Source organism: Zingiber officinale, chromosome 9B (assembly GCF_018446385.1).
Source record: "Zingiber officinale cultivar Zhangliang chromosome 9B, Zo_v1.1, whole genome shotgun sequence".
Classification (NCBI taxonomy): domain Eukaryota; kingdom Viridiplantae; phylum Streptophyta; class Magnoliopsida; order Zingiberales; family Zingiberaceae; genus Zingiber; species Zingiber officinale.
This window is the reverse complement of record NC_056003.1, coordinates 11,746,095-11,767,139: the sequence shown is the minus strand read 5'-3', so window position 1 is coordinate 11,767,139 and position 21,045 is coordinate 11,746,095. Positions and strand designations below refer to the sequence as shown.

Genomic DNA, 21,045 nt, shown 5'->3' with positions numbered 1-21,045 from the left:
GTTGATGCATATTAAAAAATGAGAGATTGTAAGTACCCCAGATTAGTTTTAAGGTGATCAACCAAAACTAAGTCAAATCAGGTTCTATTGTGTTTTGATCCTTGGTGTGAAAGAACTTAGAAACATAAGAAGTCGAGCAGAACATGCATGCGGCGGAGGAGAAGGATGACACTGAAATCGAGTGAATGGGCTCGGTGCATCCGAGGGACGAGAAGCTATGGAAGAGTACATTTCTGAGGGATGAGAAGTCTGAACGGAAGACTACTCGAGAACAAGGCCAGAGTTGGATTCGGGTGAGCTCAACTCTGGATGATCGGAGAATCACCTAAGCAACTGGAGCCAAAGTCGAACAAAGTCAAAGCTGAGTTGACCTTGTCCAAGAGGCTGGACCAAGTCTAGGCGCCCGAAGTGGGTCCAGGCGCCCGGACCCCCTGGCACCGCAAGAGCCGCCTCGACGAGCCGTTGTTGTGGATGACGTCGTATGTCCACGTCAACAACACTCTGGGTGCCCGAACGGGGGGTCTAGATGCCCAGACAAGGATAAGTTTTATCCTCATACCATTGCATAGCCGTTGCGAGCAGATGTAATGCACTGATGGGAGCACCCGGATCGTGTCTAGGCGTCCGGAATCACCACATCAGCAAATGACTATTTAGACCAGTGGATTATAAATAAAGCCTCAATCTTCTTCATTTAAAACAAGACTCGACAACACTTTCTGTACTTTCATTTTCACATTCTGTACTTTCTTTTCTATTTTTCAATGCATGTATGAGACTTCTCCACCCTCGAAGATTTACTCGTAGAAGGAGATAGTAGTAAGCTTTTATTGTTTTGGAGTATCAATCTTCTGATTACAAACCAAGTAAATCCAGTTGTCTCGTACTTTCTTTTTGTTTCATTCTAATTTAATTATGTGCTTATCTAACTTAAGTCGAAAGTTTTTTAGAAGGGTATTTTATAATTACAAATAATTCATCCCTCTCTTGCCGACCCCGCACGGGACCAACACAAGCTACTATAAGGAACTCTTCTCATAAAAAAATAATTTAATTTTTTATATAAAAAATTAAATTGATAAAACAGATACTATACCTGATCCTTACCAAAAGATTGAAAAAAATATGATTTCTAATATCGTCGATCCAAGGTGTTGTCAATCTTAGTATGTGAGACTAAAGAGAATCATGATAGTGTGTATTTTTTATATAAAAAAATAATTTAGATAAAATTACTAGTAAATTTAAAAATTATTTTTAGTATGAAAAGAAAAAAATATTAATATAATTTAATTTTGTACTTTATCAAAAATTAATTATTAAAGGTTTTAAATTTGTAATTAAATAGTAAGATTTTATTTATTCCATTGGGTAGATTGAAGAAGAAGAAAAATTAAGATAGAAAAAAATCTCTGCTGAAAAGAAATGAAAAGAAAGACAAGAAGAATGGAAAGGGAGGGGAAAAAATTCGGAGATTGTGTGGGTGCGTGTAAGAAAAATTGGAGTTTTGCTGGATTATCTAGCGATTAATATATGAAATGTTATTATCATGAGATATGGAGTTTAAATTTCGATAAAGTCGAGATAAATATTGTTAGTCATTATTCCAAAAGTTAATAGCTTTGCATGATTTATCTCTTTTGTATTTATCTGAGATGAATTAGCGAGAGGTTAGGATGAATATATTCATCTTTACCACCGTGTAAGAAAAATTGGAGCAAAGAAAAAATGATGACCAAGGATAAAAAAACTTGTTTTATCCAATTTTGAAATGCTTAAAAATTGACACAGAAGAGGTCATTCTCAGTAAATTAATGATCAAAAAATAAAATCCCTATAATAAAATTTTAAAAAATATATAGAAATATCTAGTCGATTTAACAAAAAATTTAGTTTAGTAGATGTTTAATGTGTTTTATGTTTTTATTTTATATGATTGTAGATAAAAACACTCTTTTATCTGGTGGATTAAAAATCTATTTAATAAATACTTAAAAAATGTATAAAAATATTTTTGTTTTAGTAGAGTCAGTGAACAAAAGGCTTAAGCATGAGGAGATTGGATCCGACCCATTTGGCCACTCACGGTCTCGCAATAAATCTGTTGCAGTAGAGAAATGACTCAATTGGGTAGCTTCCACAAGACGCCGGCGGCGACCTAATCGCGCTCTCGCCTCCGATCCGGTTCTTCTCGACCTCGGTCGGAATCGGCAGCGGAGGACGGAGGAGGGGGAGAGAGAGTGATCCTTGAACTCTCTCCGGGGTTCTTCTTCCGGAGCTGGTGCTACAGAGGGGTTAAAGTGGGGCTTTCCGCTGTCCTGCGATGGAGATCTTGAATAAGTTGAGGAATCTGGACGCGTACCCCAAGATCAACGAGGATTTCTATAGCCGGTCGTTGTCCGGGGGCTTCATCACTATCGTCTCGTCCGTCGTCATGCTGCTCTTGTTCATCTCCGAGATCAGTGAGTCCGCCTTTTTATTTATTCCCTTGACGTTACGTGCTCTCTTACGTTATGGATATGGTAAGTATGGTGAAAGCGGTTTTCGTTTCTCTCCCAATGCAGACTTTTGATCAGCAGCTAGTTCTTCGGACACGTAGCTAGGTTAACTTTGGCTTTCTTTTTTCCCCCCTCAGTTTTCTTAGAAAAAATGGAAAACAAATCTAGTTGTTCGGCATTCATCGCCGTACACTCTTCACTAGTCTTTGCATAATGGACTTAAGGGGAATGTGGGTAAGATTGCATTTTGTTGCCAAAGATCTCCAGAACCTTTTGGAGATAAGATTGCATTTTCTTTCTATATGTGGATATATATAATAAAAGAAAACAGAAAAGCTAGAGAGTAAATTTGATTAAAGTAGGCAACTTTTTAGGCTATATACAGCTATAAAAAAAAAAAAAGGCACCCCGTTGCACGAAGCTCTCGCCATGCGGGTCCCGGGGAAGGATCCATTGTACGTAGCCTTATCTTGCTTTTTGCAAGAGGTTGTTTCCAAGATTCGAACCCGTGACCTTTTGGTTGCATGGTAACAGCTATAAAGTTCACTATAAATTGCATCGCACCTTATTATAGACACATCTCCCTTGGGAACTTCTTTTACTCTGCTTATGCAATCACACAGTTCATCTCGACTTGGCTGCATGAACTAGATCTCTATGTCGTGCAAAGAGATAGTTGCATAATGCAAGAATTTTTTTTATATTGAAAATAGACAACATATAAATTTTAACAAGTTGCATTGTAACTTATTATAAAGCTTAATCATTGACTGTTCAGTCTTTAAACTTCTTTTACTCTGCTTACAAAAACACTAAATTCAATTTGACTTGAGCATGAATTATATTCTATATGTCCCTGGTTTGCTACTCTCCATGATTCTAATCGTATTGGCAATGTTTTGAGACCAGTATATGAGGTTTTTCCTTGTTCACAATGGAAGGTTGGATAGTGTCAATATGCTTATCTAGAATTGAATACACCCTCATGATATTGTTTTGACATCTAATCTTCTTAAAATGAATGTTTGTCCATGTTAAAAAATACATGTATTTGTTTGTATTGCATTAAACTGCCTTTACCAATATATTTTTATGTTGCAATTATTATGACAAGGAATATGATTTTGGATGTGTTATAAAGTGTTTTGTAGATGTTGTACGTATACTAACAAGTCCTAGAAACTTCTCTTCTCTCTTGATATCTTCGCCCTCTTTTTTACTTGGGTTCCTACTTGATAACAAAGTTCTTGTCCACAAAATAAATTATGTGGTTGTTTAGCTCTGCTTGATTAGCTTGGAAGTATTGTCAATATGCAACGTCATGTTTTCCTTTGGTGTATTTTTTTACTGAAAAAGTTTTTATGGATGATGGTATTTGCACACTTAATTGATAGCCTTTGTAACATTTTTGGTTGATGGTGTACTTGTACACTGAACTAATAGCTTTTGATTTCTGCATGCGAATACATTCATGAAGATCTTGGAAAGTTGTTGAGTGTTAAACTTTTGCAAACTATATATTATTTAAATGTTTTCAAAAGTTGTCGAATGCTAAGTTTTTGCAACCTTTCTATTATTTAAATGTTCTGTATGTCATGCTATTGTCTTTTCTGCAGGAATGTACCTTTATGCAGCAACTGAAACTAAGCTAATAGTAGATACCTCCAGAGGGGAAATGTTGCGTATCAATGTTAGTAAACACATTCTAAAGAATATGTTTAATTTAGTTATGTAGTAATTTCATGCTTCTCACTAAATGATTCTCCCAACCTAACTTATTGAGTTCTTTAAGGTTTTCTCGGCATCTACATTACCATTAGAGCATATTTATATTTCATGTTGTTGCAGTTTGATGTTACCTTTCCAGCGATTCCTTGTTCTCTTCTCAGTGTTGATACAATGGATATCAGTGGTGAGAGGCACTATGACATAGTATGTATATGCTCTTTTTTGTACCATGGTTATTCCCTTTTTGTTGCTGCTTTCTGCTGCATAATATTCTCCATATATAACTTTCTAGTGACATAGTTCAGAAACCACTAAATGATATTGCAGAGACACGATATTGTGAAGAAAAGAATGGATCATCTGGGTAATGTTATTGAATCAAAACAAGATGGTGTTGGTGCGCCTAAGGTAGGTATATGAGAAATTTTGTATTCATGAGAGATATTATGTAATACCCATAGTTGTCAAATAGTGAAGAATCGCTAGGAAAAATGTCTCTGGTTATTTCAAATTTCAAATTTTTAGGTTTTTAGTTTCAGAAAAATAATAAACATTTTTTGTATCCACTTTTTGATTGCATTGTATAATAATTCCCCCCCCTTTTGACCATCCAGAAAATACTTGATCTTTCCCAAAAGAATTACCGAAATGGTAAAATCAGAGTAATGAAAGTATAAAATAGTTGACTATTTTCAAAACCAAGCAAGGCCATGCAATAAAATTATTTCATGTATAAGATTAGAAAAGATTTTCAAATATCTTAACAGTTTCATATTATGTATCATGAAATATGAAAGAATTAATTATAACAACAACCAAGCCTTATCCCATTAGGTGAGGCTGACTATATGGATTCTTTTACGCCATTAAGCTCTATCTCCTACTATATCATCATTTATACTTAAATAAATTTTATCTTATTTTATTGTTACTAACCAAGTCTTCTTTTGTCTTGTTTGATATGCGTGTTTGTCATAGTTTCACATCGCTTCACTGAAACATTTATTAGTCGTTTAAGTATATGCCCGTACCATCTTAAACGTGTCTCTCAGAGTTATCCCTCAATAGATGCAATTCCGACTTTCTCTCTAATGCTTTCATTTCTTATACTGTTCATTCTCGTATATCCACACATTCACCTTAACATTCTCATCTTTGCAACTCGCATTTTCTGCTCATGTACTTGAGTTATAGCCCAATATTCAGCTCCATACAAAATATCAAGTCTAACTGCGATTTTATAGAATTTTCCTTTAAGTTTTAGAGGTACTTTATAGCCACATAAATCATCCGATGCTCTCCTCCATTTCAACCATTCTGCTTGTATTCTACATAAGACATCTCTCCTAATCTCTCTATTGTTTTGTAAAAATGATCCTAAATATTTAAACCTCTCGGTTTGAGTAGCTCGTCATCTCCCGTCTTAACAATTGTTTCATTATGTCTAATATTACTAAACTTAAATTTCATATATTTTGCCTTTATTCTACTAAGCTTAAAATATTTTCCTTCTAGTGTTTCCTCTAAGATTCTAGTTTAGCATTTACTCCACGTGTTTTATCTATCAAAACAATATCATCTGCAAACAACATGCATCACGGTACCGTGCCTTGAATGGGGTTAGTGAGTTCGTCCATAATTAGTGTAAAAAGATAGGGACTTAGGGTTGATCTTTGATGTAACCCTATCTTTATTAGAAATGCATCTGTTACTCCACCTGAAGTTTTTACTCTGGTCGTTACATCCTTGTACATATCCTTGATTAGTTCAATATATATTACGCTAACACCTCTCTTTTCTAGAATTCTTCATATAATTTTTCTTGGGATTCTATCATTAGCTTTTTCTAAGTCAATACCATTGTAGATCTTATTTTGTGCTCCTGATATTTTTCAATTAGTTGTCTAAGAAGATGTATACCTTCAGGCATGAATTTAAATTGATTTTCAGTTATTGTATATCCTTCCTTAATCTCTATTACTTTTCCCCAAAGTTTTATGGTATGATTTATTAGTTTAATACTCCTATAGTTCGCACAATTTTGTTCGTCTCCTTTGTTCTTATCTAAAGGAACTAGAGTACTTACCCTCGATCTGACATTTTTTCATTTTCAATATTATGTTAAATAATTTTGTAAGTCATTCGATATATCATTTCTCTAGGCACTTCCATATCTCTATTGGAATATCATTTGGTCCAACGAATTTTTCATTGTGCATCCTATTTAAAGTTTGTTTTACTTCTAAAGTTTGAATTCTACTATAAAAATTTAAATTTCTATACTCATTTGTCATACTTAAATTACCTAAGTTAAGTTGATCACCTAAACCTTCATTAAAAAGTTGATGAAATATATATATATATAATATTAAAAATTAATAATAGAATTAATAAAATTTTATTAGTAGCATGTTATAATTTTATTTTAATACTATCATGCTGTTATAATTAGATAACTATTAGTTGATAAAATTGTATATAACTTGACATATTATGTCTATTATAATATTGATAAATAAAAACTCATATTAATTATTGTAGAATTTCTAAATACTACTACATTATTAACACATTTTATCTTGCCAAAATGATAATACTTATCACTATTTCATACTATAGGGTTTATTTGAGTGTGCTCCATTGATTATTGTAGAATTTCTAAATACTACTACATTATTAACACATTTTATCTTGCCAAAATGATAATACTTTTCACTATTTCATGCTATAGGGTTTATTTGAGTGTGCTCCATTGATCTCTCTTAATGCACAATAGTCTTTCCCAAAAGTGCGCGAGAACAAATTGGTTAGCTCTTGGATCCAGTGAATGAATTATGAAGGTTTACTAGATTGAAAGAGTAATCATTGAGTATAGAAAAGAGAACGATGAAATATTTCCGAATAGAAAAGAGAACAACTACACTCGTATATATTAAATAGCTAATCACTAAATACTCTATGTAGGACTAAAACTGTGTTCCACCATAGTGAATTATCCATGAGCTTGTCTTTACCATCCATTTTTAGACGCTTAACATTTATGCCTTTCATCTATTGAACCATCAGGAAATACCAATAACAAGCTTTTATATATGAAACTACTTATACTAACAAAATGTAGTTTTATATTTGCCAAAATTAATTGTTTTCCCACACTAGTGAAGGTTATGCATGGAAAATAGTTATAAAATATAGGTTTCTCTCTATTTGTGTAGTATCAATTATAAATTATAATATTATATTCATATTGTCATAAGCTCAATGAGAGTTAGCTCCATCAAGACTTAGATTTTGAGACTTAAATTCCAAATCTAAGTCTCTATTTATGAGGATATTTATAAAACTCATGAGAATCAAAATTTAATATGCCAGACATAAATCACTGTTGATTTTTTTGGAAACATCTCAAACTATTGTGACTATTGAGTTTATAGTAATGCTCTTGTTGCACATCCTTGAATACTGAAATGTTCCAGGTTTGAATGTTTGTTGCCTTTGTAATCTATATAGGGCATATTATCTGATAATTGAATTCATTTGTCACCTAATTTTCCTTGGACTCAAAGGCCAAGTGACCTTAGTTTTGAAATACTACCCAACACAACATGCCTTCTTCTGTAGTATCTAAATATATCTCCATTTCTATCTCAGTTTATAATATATTTTAAGTTTCTCTTTTCTTTTAGATCGAAAGACCTTTACAGAAGCATGGTGGAAGACTTGATCATAATGAGTCCTATTGTGGTTCTTGCTATGGGGCAGAAACGGTATGCACTTGAGTGGTTTTGTCTTTGCATCTTAACTCCACTTTGCAGTCTTGTGCTTTTGTCTGTGCGGATGTTGTTTCTAATTTTTGGCAGCAATACTAATGGTTAGCATGTGAGAACATATTAAGATGGCATAGATAAATTTTCCTTTGTAGTCAGATGATCATTGCTGCAACTCATGCGAAGAAGTTCGTGAAGCATACCAGAAGAAAGGTTGGGGTATGACAAATCCAGATCATATCGATCAGGTATGGAAAATCAGTCTTTTGCGCGCACATTGTGATTTAGGGGAAGTCATTTCTTATCCACTTGTGCACTCTTGAGTCAATCATAGGATATCAATTGTAGTAACCTTCATTATCAATTTAAAATCCTAACCATCCAATTGATGATCTCAATGAGCTCTGTTGGTTGCTTTCTAACTATAATCTGTTGCACTTATAAATAAAAAGGAAAAATTCGTTCTGCCTTGGTGAACATTCTTGGGTTCTGATTATGAAATAGGCAATTGGGATTTGAAGCAGAAGCAAATTACTGGACTGGTTCCTTAAATCTCCATGAATCCCTGTGAGATTCCTCAAGTCAGTCAAGGTTGGCGGATATTAGTTGCATTCTGTTGAAATTGCCTTTCCAAACACTGAATTGTCCTGTAAACTCTTTTCTAGTACGTTAATCAGCCTAAATTCATATAGATTTTCTCCACAGAAATGCTGACTCTGCATTCTCTCAATTTTGAAATTGTACATAATTGACCAGCTAACTCAAGGTTGCTTCAACCTTATACAATGCTTTTATGTTGTTAATGATAAACAATTCTATTTCTAAATGACAATGTGATGTTGAAAATACTAAGTAAGAACAGCTTATACTCTGTTACTGACTTGTACCATGAAAAGCATTTCATGTCTCGTACATTTATTTGGAAGATAGCTGTGTGATTGAGCTTGTTGATTCAACCTTCTATGGAGGTTTTTGCCTTTTTATGCCTTGCATCATTAACTTTATGATGCCATTTAACAATTTCAGTGCAAGAGAGAGGGCTTCATTGAGAGAGTAAAGGAGGAAAATGGTGAAGGATGCAACATTGATGGTTTTGTGGAAGTGAGCAAAGTTGCTGGAAATTTTCACTTTGCCCCTGGAAAAAGCTTCCATGGATCTTTCAGTTTTTTGCAAGATCTACTAGGCATTCAGACTGACAATTATAATGTGAGAATAAAGTCCCAAATATCATCATCTTTTACCTTGGTTATGAATGCATTTTTCTTTCAGCATCATGTAAATTTTCAACTGATGATTAACATATTTTTCCTTTCTGACTGAAACTAGATAAGCCACAAAATAAACAAATTATCTTTTGGAAAGGAATTCCCTGGTGTCATAAACCCACTTGATGGGTAAGTTAGGAAAAACTGTCTCCCATTGTGGTATTTGTATTATATCTGGCAATTTGGAGTTGTTTTTTATTCTAAGTTTTAATGGTTTCAATAAATCCAGTGTCAAGTGGACGCACACAACTACTTCTGGAATGTATCAATATTTCATCAAAGTGAGCATACATCTTATATGTTTCTCAGTTAATTTGCATAATTTAAAAGTTACTTAGCTAGAATTTTGATTGGTTCTTTCACAATTCTTGATCATCACTTGTAGTTATTTATCATGTTTGCTTCAGTTATTTTACCTCTTCCATTTCAATGCTTCAAATAAGTGTCAAATCTCTCTTGTTTGTCATCAGAAATATATAAACTATACAACTATTTGATTGATTTTCCTGCATCACAGGTTGTTCCTACAATCTATACTGATATCAGAGGCTGTAAAATTTACTCCAACCAGGTTAGCAAATTGTGGATGAGATTATTTCCTGTGCAACAAGGATAGTCACAATAAATTCTGTTCTATTTCAGTTCTCGGTAACAGAGCACTTCAGAGATGCAGATGCATATCCGAAGCCGCCTTCTGGTGTTTACTTCTTTTATGACTTCTCCCCAATTAAGGTGAACAAAATTGAGAATAGCTAATTGGTTGAGATGTTTCAGATATGCTTTTAATTGCTACACGCACATCCCTTGATGGCAGTGTTCTTTATTGGGATCCATGTGTAAATATATAGCTCAGTAAGCTGTGTTTGTAATACCTTATTTTATCAATAGTATATAGTGGGGATTACATGGTATCAGAGGTGTTGTTACAATCCTCTGTTACTCTGAGCCTTTACTCCACACTATCTTTCTTTGAAACTACTACTTTCTTTTTCCCCCACACCATCTCTATTAACTGATGTGGATAATGTTATTCATATTCCTACACCATTATCATGGAAATACCTCTATGAATATTCCTATGACAGTTACTAAGGCTCCCTCATCTGAGAACCTACTTTATGGGTGTATAGTCAAAGATGATGCCTTGAAGATGCTCCAGTGCTTCCTCCTCTTGATATAGTTGTACCTCCATCACCTACTCCTGTTTTAGAAGCCCTCTAAAGGCTTTTTTTGATCTCAGCTTGGAGGTTGACTATTATTGATGAGATGTGCACTTTACTTTAATGGCACTTGGGAATTAGTAACTCTTCCCAGTGGGAGATTAAATGTAGGGTGTCGATAGGTATTCACAGTCAAGGATTCTCTAGATGGTTTTGTGGATAGCCTCAAAGCTCATTTGGAAGCAAAGGATACACACAAATTTATGATGTTGATTATCTGGATACCTTTTCTTCAATGCCCAAGATCATTTCATTTTGTAGCTCCTCTCCCTGACTCCTACATTCCACTAACCACTTCATCAACTTGACATAAAAAGATGAAGTTTGTATGGAGCAACCTTCAAGATTTTTTGCATAGGGGAAGAATGACCTCATGTGTAAGCTAAATAAATTACTCTACAGACTGAAGCAATTTCCATGAGCATGGTTCGAAAAGTTTGGCTCAACTCTCATTCACTATGCCTTGATCAAAAGTTTTACAAACCATTTAGTCTTCTAGCTTCTTATTGTGTATGTGGATGATATTATGGTTATTGGTGATGACATCAATTGATTACACAACTAAAAAATTATTTTCATCGACAAGTTCAAACTCAAGGATTTGGGTGACTTTAAGAGGAGAGGAAGATATTTATATTTCACAATGCAAGATATACTAGATATGCATAAAGAGATTGACATGATGAGGGCTAAACTAGATTCAAGTGAGATTAGTACTAAGATAGGAGGAATCATTGACTAATTCAAAGAAATAGAGAAGATTGGTTGGAAAATTAAACTTACAGTCGCTAGCTCACAATTATTACATCTCACATCTCATTTAGTGTTAGTGCTGGATCTAACATCTCATTTAGTGTTAGTGTTGGATATAACATCTCATTTAGTGTTAGTGTGTTATCTTTTGGAGAGTTCGTGTCATGATCACTATGAAGCAGCTATAGAATTCTATAGTACCTTAAGAGTGCTCTAGGAAAAGGTCTTTTTTTTTTGTTTTGTGACCAAGGCTATCTACAGAACATGGGGTACTTAGATGCAAATAGGCAGATCTCCCACAGGTAGACGTTCTACTTCTAGATATTATGTCCTCTTGGGAGGAAATCTTGTCTTTGAAGAGTGAGCAAGAAGTAAATAGTTATAACAAGATCGAGTGCAACGGGAGAATATAGTCATTGCCTTAGTGATGTGCAAACTGATTTGGGTAATACATTTTATGACAGATAAAATTTACTCCAATAGAGCCACTGAAATTTTACTATAATAATCAAGCTGTTATGGCATCACTTGGAACCCTTTATTCCAATAGAGTAGAAAGCATATAGAGAATTGATTTTCACTTTATTAGAGATAAAATCAATCTAATGAGATGGCCACTTTCTTTATCAGTTCTAATGATTTATTCATATATCTGTTGCTAAATTATTAAGAGTGTTTAATGATTAATACATTTGTAACAAGCTAACAAGCTGAGTTTTTGCATTATATTTGAACTAGCTTGCTTGAGGAGTGTTGGGATCCATATGTGAATATGTAACTCAACAGGATACTATACTTGGCCAAGGTAGTGAGGACTACCTAGAGTTATTCATTCATTGATGATAATCCACCATCACATTTGTAGTTGTGTTTTTAACCGACGGGTTAATGTCTATATTTATGTTCAGAGGGACTGCAAAAAGAAGAGTTACACTTTAGCCATTTTGTTCCGTGCTAATGCAAACATGTGAGATTTTCAAATGAACCCTTACACTGATAGTAGATGAGTCACCAGTGAAATTCATAAATAGTTAAATACTCATGCAATTATGCATAAACTGTAATCATCTGCCTACTTTTACAAATTAGTTAACTACTTTTTCTGTGAGAAATAAGTATAAATTATATAAAAAATAGTAATACTATATGTTTACATTCTCTGTATAAAGATGTGTCTAGTGGAAAACCTTCACTTAGTGTGTGACAACCTTTGCATTGCAATTATTTATGGTTCTTTCTTTTGTTTCGTTGCTTTTTTTTTCTTTCAAAGAACTAATTAAGCTATTGAGCTGCTCCTTTGATTTATTTATGAATTTGGCTGGACTTCTTTTCTTACTCTCACCTCTCCTTCATTGAAGGACCAGATGGAGAAGAATGTCCGACGACTAAGAAAATTAAACAATAGCCTCATGATAGAATTATGTTAAGATGCAAGCTTAGTTGAAACTTCTCGGCATTCTTGCTCAATAGCCATTTCCATACATGATATGTTGTACTAGTGAACAAACATATGACTTCTTTTTACTACTTTGCAGGTCATATTTACCGAAGAAAATGCATCGCTGCTGCACCTTTTCACCAATGTCTCTGCTATTATTGGAGGTGTTTTTACTGTCTCCGGAATCATTGATGCTTTTATCTACCATGGGCATCGCGCAATCAAGAAGAAGATGGAACTTGGGAAGCACTCATGATTCCACCATGGATTGAAATATGGCTTACTTGAGGGAGGGGTCTGCCAACTTCATTCGTTTGTGGGCATATAAGCTAGAGCGCAAAGATGTATACAACGGAAACAAAAGTCTGATGAGAATCGTCTAGTTGATGTGTAGAACCCCATTGCTGTTGTCAAGACCAATGATTTCTTTCCTTCAAACTTGAACAGATGGAAAATGTGGTTCCCATCTTAGACTCCTAAAATGATTTTTAAAAACCATATAACATCTTTTTACACAGAATAAAGTTTTAAAAGAATCATTAACATATTTTGTCTTTTTAAAATATTAGAGCAAAATGTAAATTTTTTATATTTTGAGAAATGCTGCAAGTATTCACATTATTTTGACACTAAATACTTTAGTTGAGATTTGCTTATTGAATTGGATATAAATGCACATGATCTTCAGTAATCATAACTCTAAAATATCCCTATAGTTAATTATCTCAAATATTTCAATAATCGTAAATTGAAAGCATAGAGATTTTATCTTAAATTTTCAACTTTCATAATATAAGTGTTAGCTATATGTACATTGAAAGCATAAACATTTTCAGGAATTGTTTTTTTTAATGTAATGTTGATTAATTTAGTTATGTGTTTATCTAATGTATTTACTAATATTTTTCAACCTTAAAATATAATTGTCAATAACCGAAATGATGTTTTTAGTAAAAAAAAATGCCTCTTAAAAAAAAAAAATCAAAAGCGCAGTGGCAAAGTAGTTAATTCAGCACGGAATCGTGGCTCTACTAAACAAAATCCTCGGCTGACCAAACTCTCCTGGTCGACTCCGAACTGTTCTTCATCTCTCTCCAGCTTCGGCGAACTTTTCTCTCCGGCCGCCAACGGTGAGAAACTAGGAGCAGCAAGTAATGGTTTTTTTCATATGACTTTTTCCTTATTTTCCTGTGCGCGTATTTGTTCGGATCAGCTATTGTCATTGATTAAGTTTGTAGATTTAGGACTATTTTCAGCTATTTTACTTTCTTGTTTCCATCTAGGGTTGTTATAAAAGTAAAGAGCTTTATGTGTTGTTTTCTAAGAAATTTCTTGTAGGCGTAGCTTTTTTTGATCCGTATATGTGATGATTTTGTTAAGTACTTAAGTTCTTAATAAATAAGAATTTTCGGGAAAATTCTCGTCAATTAAACTGAGTCTTAACGGTTTAATTGGTGAGAATTGGCGGCTCTGATTTTAAGGGTAGTATTGTAAAATATGATTGGTGTGCGCTTGGTTACTGGATTCTGTCAATCGAGTCCAAAGTATTTTTCGGAAAATCCATCTTATTTTAAACTTTGTTAAAAGGTTTCTAGCTTGGACTAGAAGGATGCTATTTGTGTTTCTTGATAAGCTTAAATTTTAGCAAGGCTAACGAGTAGAGTTATCTCTTTGATGCACAACTTAAGGGAATTGGAGCTGCGTGCTAGAAAAAAATGGAGATGTATGAGGATTTGTTGGAATTAGAAGGAATGGCAGTGGTGGCAATTGGAAAAATTCCAACTCATTTATGCAGTATATAATGTAAATTCTAAGACAAATTTGTTATTTAATGACTATGTCTATTAGTGATAGTGTACTCAAGACAATTAAATTGTATAGAAAAATCATTTTATTACATATTTAATTGATGAAATTGTTTTTTTATTTACAACCTCGTTATCTTGTATGCAATTGGTGGGTTGTAATAAAAGTTTCTATAGGATTGTTGTTGTAGTGAAAGGTATAAATATGATATGATCCTGAAGCAAATGGCGATGGTATTGAAAGGCCCTTAGTCATAACAACTTTGAGACAAGACATTGGCTTTTCAGACAATACGGCTAGCATGTGCTATATTTCTGCTAAGTAATACCAATAGGTGATGATATTGAAGAGGACTTATCACTTTTCCATTGTGCCAGTGAATTTCCTTTAGCTGTGACGATCCTAACACTATGATCGTCACAGTAACGCAAGATTTGCTTCAAAATATACAATTAAAAGGTAATGAATAGATAGGATATAAGTATGTTCATTGTAGTACACTCTTAAATTAATTTAGTTCTTGATCAGTAATAGTCGTTGATATACTTGGGTATAGGCCTATAACTATCTTATGAATCTTATAGATTGTTATTTGGGTCATTAAAGTATTACCAGTTTCTGCCTCTACAATTTCTTTAATCCCATTTAACTATTAAGAAGTGTCTTACATCATTTTCTTTGATGAACTTTTTCAACTTCCACAACAATGATGACCACAAAATGCAGATCCTAACTATAATGATTGTTTAATGAATCTTATACAACCACTAAGCCCTATGAAGTCATTTTATAGTCATACCCATTTCACTTATATTGAGTTTTGCCTCTTCTACTTTGCAAACCTTTAATTTTGGTTGATTTAAGTTTTGTAATATACAACACGTTTCAATTGCAGATCCTCATATTCAGAAATTTGCCTTTTGACATAATTTGGACATACTTATTTTGTCAGAATTTGTTGTTTCAATTTCATTGTTCCTTTTCTGTCATGGACATTAATTTATACATGCATTTTCTTGTGTTTCTCGTTTTGGCAGAAGAAGCTGGTTCTCCTATTATCCAGTCACACCTTCTAACTCTAATGGGAAATTGTTTTGGCAAGGTGTGAAATTATCCACACATGACATGAGAACTAGTAATGATGACTTTAATGCATGGCTTTATACTTTTTCAAAAACTTTTGCATGCTTCTAAGGTTGCTTCTTGAATTTCATGCTTTTGTTGTTTGTCCATAGTTTTAATGCTGGTAAAGTAGTTGTTTATACTTGTTGTTTCCTTGAAAACCTATGAATTTATGCATATTGATACATGTTTTGGTGCATTTGCATGTGTTCTAGGATTTTAGAAAGTAATAAGGGGTTATTGTACTTAGCTAGCATGCGTCTGAATTAGCAACAGTTCTCCAAAGAGTTATGCTGCAAGTATAAAATATAAACCCTTTGATTCAACCGTGATTCCTAGGATGAAGTTTCATTCTCTATCAATTGACTATAAAAGAATATGATGTGGACGCCGAGGTGGACGCTTTTGTTGGACACTACTATAGTCGGAAGCAAAAAAAAAAAAAAATTAGCTACTGCCCAATTGATATAGTACAAATAAATTAGCTATTGCCGAATTAGTAGAAACTACTGCTGTAATAGAAACAAATAATGGCCTAATTAGCTTTTCTATTTTTGATTTCTTGTTTCCTTTATGGGTTGTCGTGTCCTGTTTGACTCCTTATATAAGGAGTGAAGGAGTGTTATTATTAATACAGAGAGGAAGAAAAATTGAGTAATTGGACTTTGTCTAGAATGAGTTTTTCCCACTCCCTTCCACCCTTGCGTGTTACATGACCAAGTCCGGATCTGGATCTCGACCTGTGACTCGATCCTGCACTCGGGATCATAACAACTTGGTATCAGAGCTGATCATGGGTGACATGGATCCTATCACATCTAAACTTGATGCTTTAATGTAAAAATTGACCTCGTAACAACAAGTTTTCATGGAGCAGATCACCTCCACTAGCGAGGACTAGAGGAGCATATGGCTGAGTTATCCCATTCAAGACACAAGATGACAACACTGCAAACAACCCTACCGGCGTGGAGTGCGGCCCTTCTAAAGCCTTGAAGGCCAGACCTGAACAACCAACCAGCGGCACCATGGTTCCGTGGTACTCGAAGATGGAGTTCCCCACCTATTCTGGAGAAGGGGATCCACTGGACTGGGTTAAAAGGTGCAAAAAAATTCTTTGCCAACCAAAGGACTACAAAAGCGGATAGGGTTGGCCTTGCTACCTTCCATTTGGTAGGGAAAGCCCGACTTTGGTTTGATTAGATAGAACAGGAAGGGTCAGATATGACTTGGAATCAATTCAAAGACTATTGTCACATCCGCTTTGGGTTGCCTATGAGCAACAACCCTTTGGGAGAGCTATCAAATTTGAAGAACACTGGCTCGGTTGAAGACTACCAACGGCAGTTCCAGTTCCACCTCACTCGGACACCTCCGACCATGGCAACATGTTGGCTTGTTCACTAAGAGGCTAGTCGAAGATCTCCGTAGCAACATCTAATTGCAAAAGCCTGGAATCCTGCGCCTTGCAATGAATATGGCTAGGGCATTAGAACAGAAGCAGTGCTTCCATCGAGGCGAGGGGCGACTGCGCGCAAATTGGGGCAGGACCACAACCGAGCTCAACATGAGCAGTGGAGGCTCTCTTCTGGCGAAGACCAAGACAATGGGAGACATCAGTAAAGAGACTCCACCTGCTTTATTCTTCAAGCGTCTAACCCGTGCTGAGATGGCAGAATGGAGAGCCAAGGGCCTTTGTTTTAACTGTGATGAGTCCTACTCCACGAGTTACAAGTGTAAGTGCATGTTCTGGATTGAAGTGCCGAATGATGATAGGGAAGGTGAGGAAGAGGGGGAAGTGAACCCAGAAATTTCCCTCTATGCTATTAGTGGCGTTATACCCTGCTTTCGAGCTTGAGGATAAGCTCAACATTGAGGGGGGAGGATGTGGACGCCGAGGTGGATGTCTTTGTTGGATGCCACTATAGTAGGGAGCAAATAAAACAAATTAGCTACTGCCTGATTAGATATAGTAGAAATAAATTAACTATTACCTAATCAGTAGAAACAAATAATGACCTAATTTAATTATTGCTATAGTAGAAACAAATAATGGCATAATTAGCTTTTTTATTTTTTATTTTTTATTTTTTATTTCTTGTTTCCTTTATGGGTTGGTCTTTGTGCTATGTTTGATTCCTTATATAAGGCGTGTTCTTATCAATAAAGAGAGGAAGAAAAATTGAATAATTGGATTCTGTCTAGGATGAGTTTTTTCCCCCTTCCTTCCACCCTTGTGTGTTGTAGGACCAAGTTTGGATCCGGATCTTGACCTGTGACTCGATCCAATAACACTCCTTATATGAGGAGTCAAACATGACACGATTTAGAAAAGATCAACCCATAAAGGAAACAAGGAATCAAAAATAGAAAAGCAAATTAGGCCATTATTTGTTTGTAGTTAAATTAGGTCATTATTTGTTTCTGCTAATTAAACAATAGCTAATTTATTTCTACTATAGTTAATTTGTTTCTGATGTCCACCTCGACGTCCACATCAGAATATAACTCTGGTCTTAAAATTAGTAAAAAAGAAAGCTGAATAAGTATTTCAACTCTTTCTCATTTTTTTTCTTGCTAGCGACATTCCAAAGTAGATGGTTTTAACATCTGACTGTTGTTTAGTTTAATCTCGGTTTCTGGCATTTGCAAGAATGTTTGTTTGCTAATATCAGTTTTAAAAGAAATGGGTATTAGTTAAAAAAATCTAAGTTAATCTCCCTTTTTCTTTCTGCTTAGGAAGGGAAAGATGCTGATCTTCAAGAGGAGGTAGACTTCAAAGGTGGAAATGTGCATGTAATAACTAGCCAAGAAGGCTGGGACCAAAAAATTTCTCAAGCAAAAAATGATGGAAAGATAGTAAGTAACTCGAGAGGATATTTCTCACAAACAAGATGCTTGCTGTCAGATCTTATGCTAGATTTAATATGAACTTCCTCCACTTACATAAGCATTGTGCAATCCTGAAATGTAAACACACTTTTTGGTTCCAGGACTATGATTTTCCAGTTGTTTTTAGGTAAGATAGGGAGCCTTTTGTGACCAAAAGGTCACGGATTCAAATTCTAGAAACAGTCTCTTGCAAAAAACAGGGTAAGACTGCGTATAATGGATCCTTCCTTGAGACTCCGCATGGCGGGAGTTTCGTGCACCGGGCTGCTCTTTTTTTTATAATTGCAAATCTGTCTTACTTTAGATCCTTACTTTTGGTATCTTGATTAGTTTTGTGCTTCCAGCACCATTCCATACTTTGCCTAGTCGTTTTTTGCTCTTCTGTGATGTCAACTTAACCAATATCTGCATTTCAATGATAAAATATGTTTTTGTCATTTGAGGAATTCTAATGATGTACACTAAAAATAAAATCTCATCTAGAATTTTAATCATTGAAGTGAATGCTATTTAAATCATTGATGTACTAATTTGGCCTACTTCTAGAAATTGTTTTTCTTTTGGTCAATCATTGAGTTTCAAACATTGTGATCTGAAGCAACTTCAATGTTATTACTGACACACTTCAAACTCGTTAACATAGGTGAGATTGTAAGTTTAATCTTTAATTTTTAGTCTCTTAATACTACTACACTACGACCTTTAGGAGGTTTGTGATTTGAAAATTATCATCGAAGTATCATGATAACTAAATTGTGTTGCATCTTACTGCATATCTAGCTTTATTCTGACTAAGGGTCTTTCCTCCTGCAGGTCGTAGCAAATTTTAGTGCTACATGGTGTGGGCCATGCCGACTGATGGCACCTGTTTATACAGAGCTGTCTGAGAAGTATCCTGCACTGATGTTTTTGACAATAGATGTCGATAAGTTATCAGTAAGATCTTTTTCCAGATTCATCCTATCTCTTTTAGTTTTAAGTACTACTCTCCTGTAGATTTTGCTTATCCTTGTACTTTTCCTCTTCATAGACGTGTCCATTAGTTAACTAAGCATTTGTTACTAGAGATTTCAGTCCACCTTTGATGCTTTTCAATCAGTATTCCTAAAAGTGAAGTTAAATGTGTGAACTGATTGATGCTCTTCAATGTGTGAACTATTATATGCAACATGTTATCGTCGAAAGTTGCATAATTTTTCACAAGTTCGCATTTATTTAAACTCTACAAATTGGACATATCTAAATATTTCGCATCAGTGACTTCAGTTCTTAGTTGGAGCATCTTTCCAGGGTAAATGTTATTATGTCTTAAACAATCAACAGATTTGCATGCTGTGCTCTGTAGATCAACACAACTGAAAATTCTTGAAACATCTTTGACACAACTTTTTAGCCGAATCATGTTTCACTGAAGTAAAAAAGGTTTGTACATAATGATAACTATTTTCTTTTTCAGGAGTTTAGCTCATCATGGGACATCCGAGCAACTCCGACTTTCTTTTTCGTGAGAGATGGGCAACAAGTGGACAAGCTCATCGGCGCCAACAAAATTGAGTTGGAGAAGAAGATAGTCACTTTCATCGAGCCCTCAGTTCGATGATCCAAGACTCAAATCTACGATGAGAAAGTATATTATTATTCCTCGCTCTCATGTCTTACCGTTTGAGTGTTTGTGTGATGAATGTGTTGACTACAAACTGTAATAATTCTCCTCTCAGAATCAAGAACTTTAGTGTGCAAAATATGTACTGAATCCAGTGGCTATGGTCTGGATCCCGAGCTTCGAGGCGACGCCATCATTGTCCGTGGTCGTTTCAGGCCTCGGCATTCGCGAATGCGTTAAGTAGAGACTTGTCTGGTAATTAATGATGTGATGATCACTTCTGTGTCCTGTCAGGGACGTTGAATCACATGGCGGCCATTCTACGCAAAAAGGTGGACAGGACTTCACCTGCACAATTGCCAGTTTTCAAAGAATAGTTTAAAAAATAAATTTTAATCCACTTGTTGTTATCATTATTATTTAAAAAAACAAATACTTTTGTCAATCACTTTTCTGTTTGACATGGTCAACCTGATCATTCCACTCCTTGAGACCCATCCATTTTATTTGATTGGGCTATTTCGGCTTGATAGATTGGACCATGTTAAATTGTTCCGTCTAACTCACTCAATTTTATTAGTTTATCTTACTCATTCCAGTGACTCTCTCAGGCCTATCTAGTTTTAGCCCACTTATAGTTTGATTGAGGTGACATCATGCATATCTAATTAAGGACTCATCAAATTATCTAAGACCGACCCGACCAACAACATCCACCAGTGGGCCCGGTGATGTTAAGCCCTCACAGATTGAAACTCCCTTACTCGTTACCAACTTTTGTACCGTCGTTATGTATGGCTCCATGTCCGACATTTCCTCAAACAGTCGCTTGGTCGGCGACGGGTCGCGTCCTTTTTTCGCCTTTCCACACGCACGCGACGTTACCTGTAAACCACCGCATTGTGCAACCCTCACCGCTCCTCGTCCACCCGCGTCAACTTCCAGTCGCCGAG

The 21,045-nt window shown here is 35.0% G+C and overlaps 2 protein-coding genes across 4 annotated transcripts; both read left to right on the top strand.

The window, feature by feature from the left end:
* The first annotated feature begins 2,095 nt into the window (after window positions 1-2,095).
* LOC122023647 (endoplasmic reticulum-Golgi intermediate compartment protein 3-like) lies at window positions 2,096-13,214 on the top strand. Its single transcript, XM_042581876.1, has 12 exons — window positions 2,096-2,462; window positions 4,115-4,188; window positions 4,347-4,430; window positions 4,554-4,634; window positions 7,913-7,993; window positions 8,149-8,241; window positions 9,020-9,199; window positions 9,320-9,387; window positions 9,488-9,539; window positions 9,776-9,829; window positions 9,901-9,990; window positions 12,767-13,214. Exons 1-12 carry the CDS (start codon window positions 2,324-2,326, stop codon window positions 12,923-12,925), a joined length of 1,155 nt encoding a protein of 384 aa, XP_042437810.1. The 5' UTR covers window positions 2,096-2,323; the 3' UTR covers window positions 12,926-13,214.
* A 374-nt stretch (window positions 13,215-13,588) lies between these two features.
* On the top strand, window positions 13,589-20,233 carry LOC122025398 (thioredoxin H4-1-like). Of its 3 annotated transcripts, XM_042584204.1 has the most exons (6): window positions 13,661-13,799; window positions 15,513-15,577; window positions 18,337-18,456; window positions 19,303-19,425; window positions 19,946-20,116; window positions 20,208-20,233. In XM_042584204.1, exons 2-5 carry the CDS (start codon window positions 15,557-15,559, stop codon window positions 20,087-20,089), a joined length of 408 nt encoding a protein of 135 aa, XP_042440138.1. In that variant the 5' UTR covers window positions 13,661-13,799; window positions 15,513-15,556; the 3' UTR covers window positions 20,090-20,116; window positions 20,208-20,233. The 3 variants fall into 3 exon arrangements, with proteins under 3 accessions (XP_042440139.1, XP_042440138.1, XP_042440137.1); XM_042584205.1 differs by having other exon boundaries at window positions 13,589-13,820; window positions 19,946-20,233; XM_042584203.1 differs by having other exon boundaries at window positions 19,946-20,233.
* Window positions 20,234-21,045: the final 812 nt, after the last annotated feature.

Coding starts and splice junctions, on each gene's coding strand:
- LOC122025398 (XM_042584205.1), top strand. CDS start 15,557: ATGGGAAATTGTTTTGGCAAG. Junction 18,457..19,302: donor CAAAAAATGATGGAAAGATA/GTAAGTAACTCG, acceptor TTCCTCCTGCAG/GTCGTAGCAAATTTTAGTGC. Junction 19,426..19,945: donor TAGATGTCGATAAGTTATCA/GTAAGATCTTTT, acceptor TTTCTTTTTCAG/GAGTTTAGCTCATCATGGGA.
- LOC122023647 (XM_042581876.1), top strand. CDS start 2,324: ATGGAGATCTTGAATAAGTTGAGGAATCTGGACGCGTACCCCAAGATC. Junction 9,200..9,319: donor TTCAGACTGACAATTATAAT/GTGAGAATAAAG, acceptor GACTGAAACTAG/ATAAGCCACAAAATAAACAA. Junction 9,388..9,487: donor GTCATAAACCCACTTGATGG/GTAAGTTAGGAA, acceptor CAATAAATCCAG/TGTCAAGTGGACGCACACAA.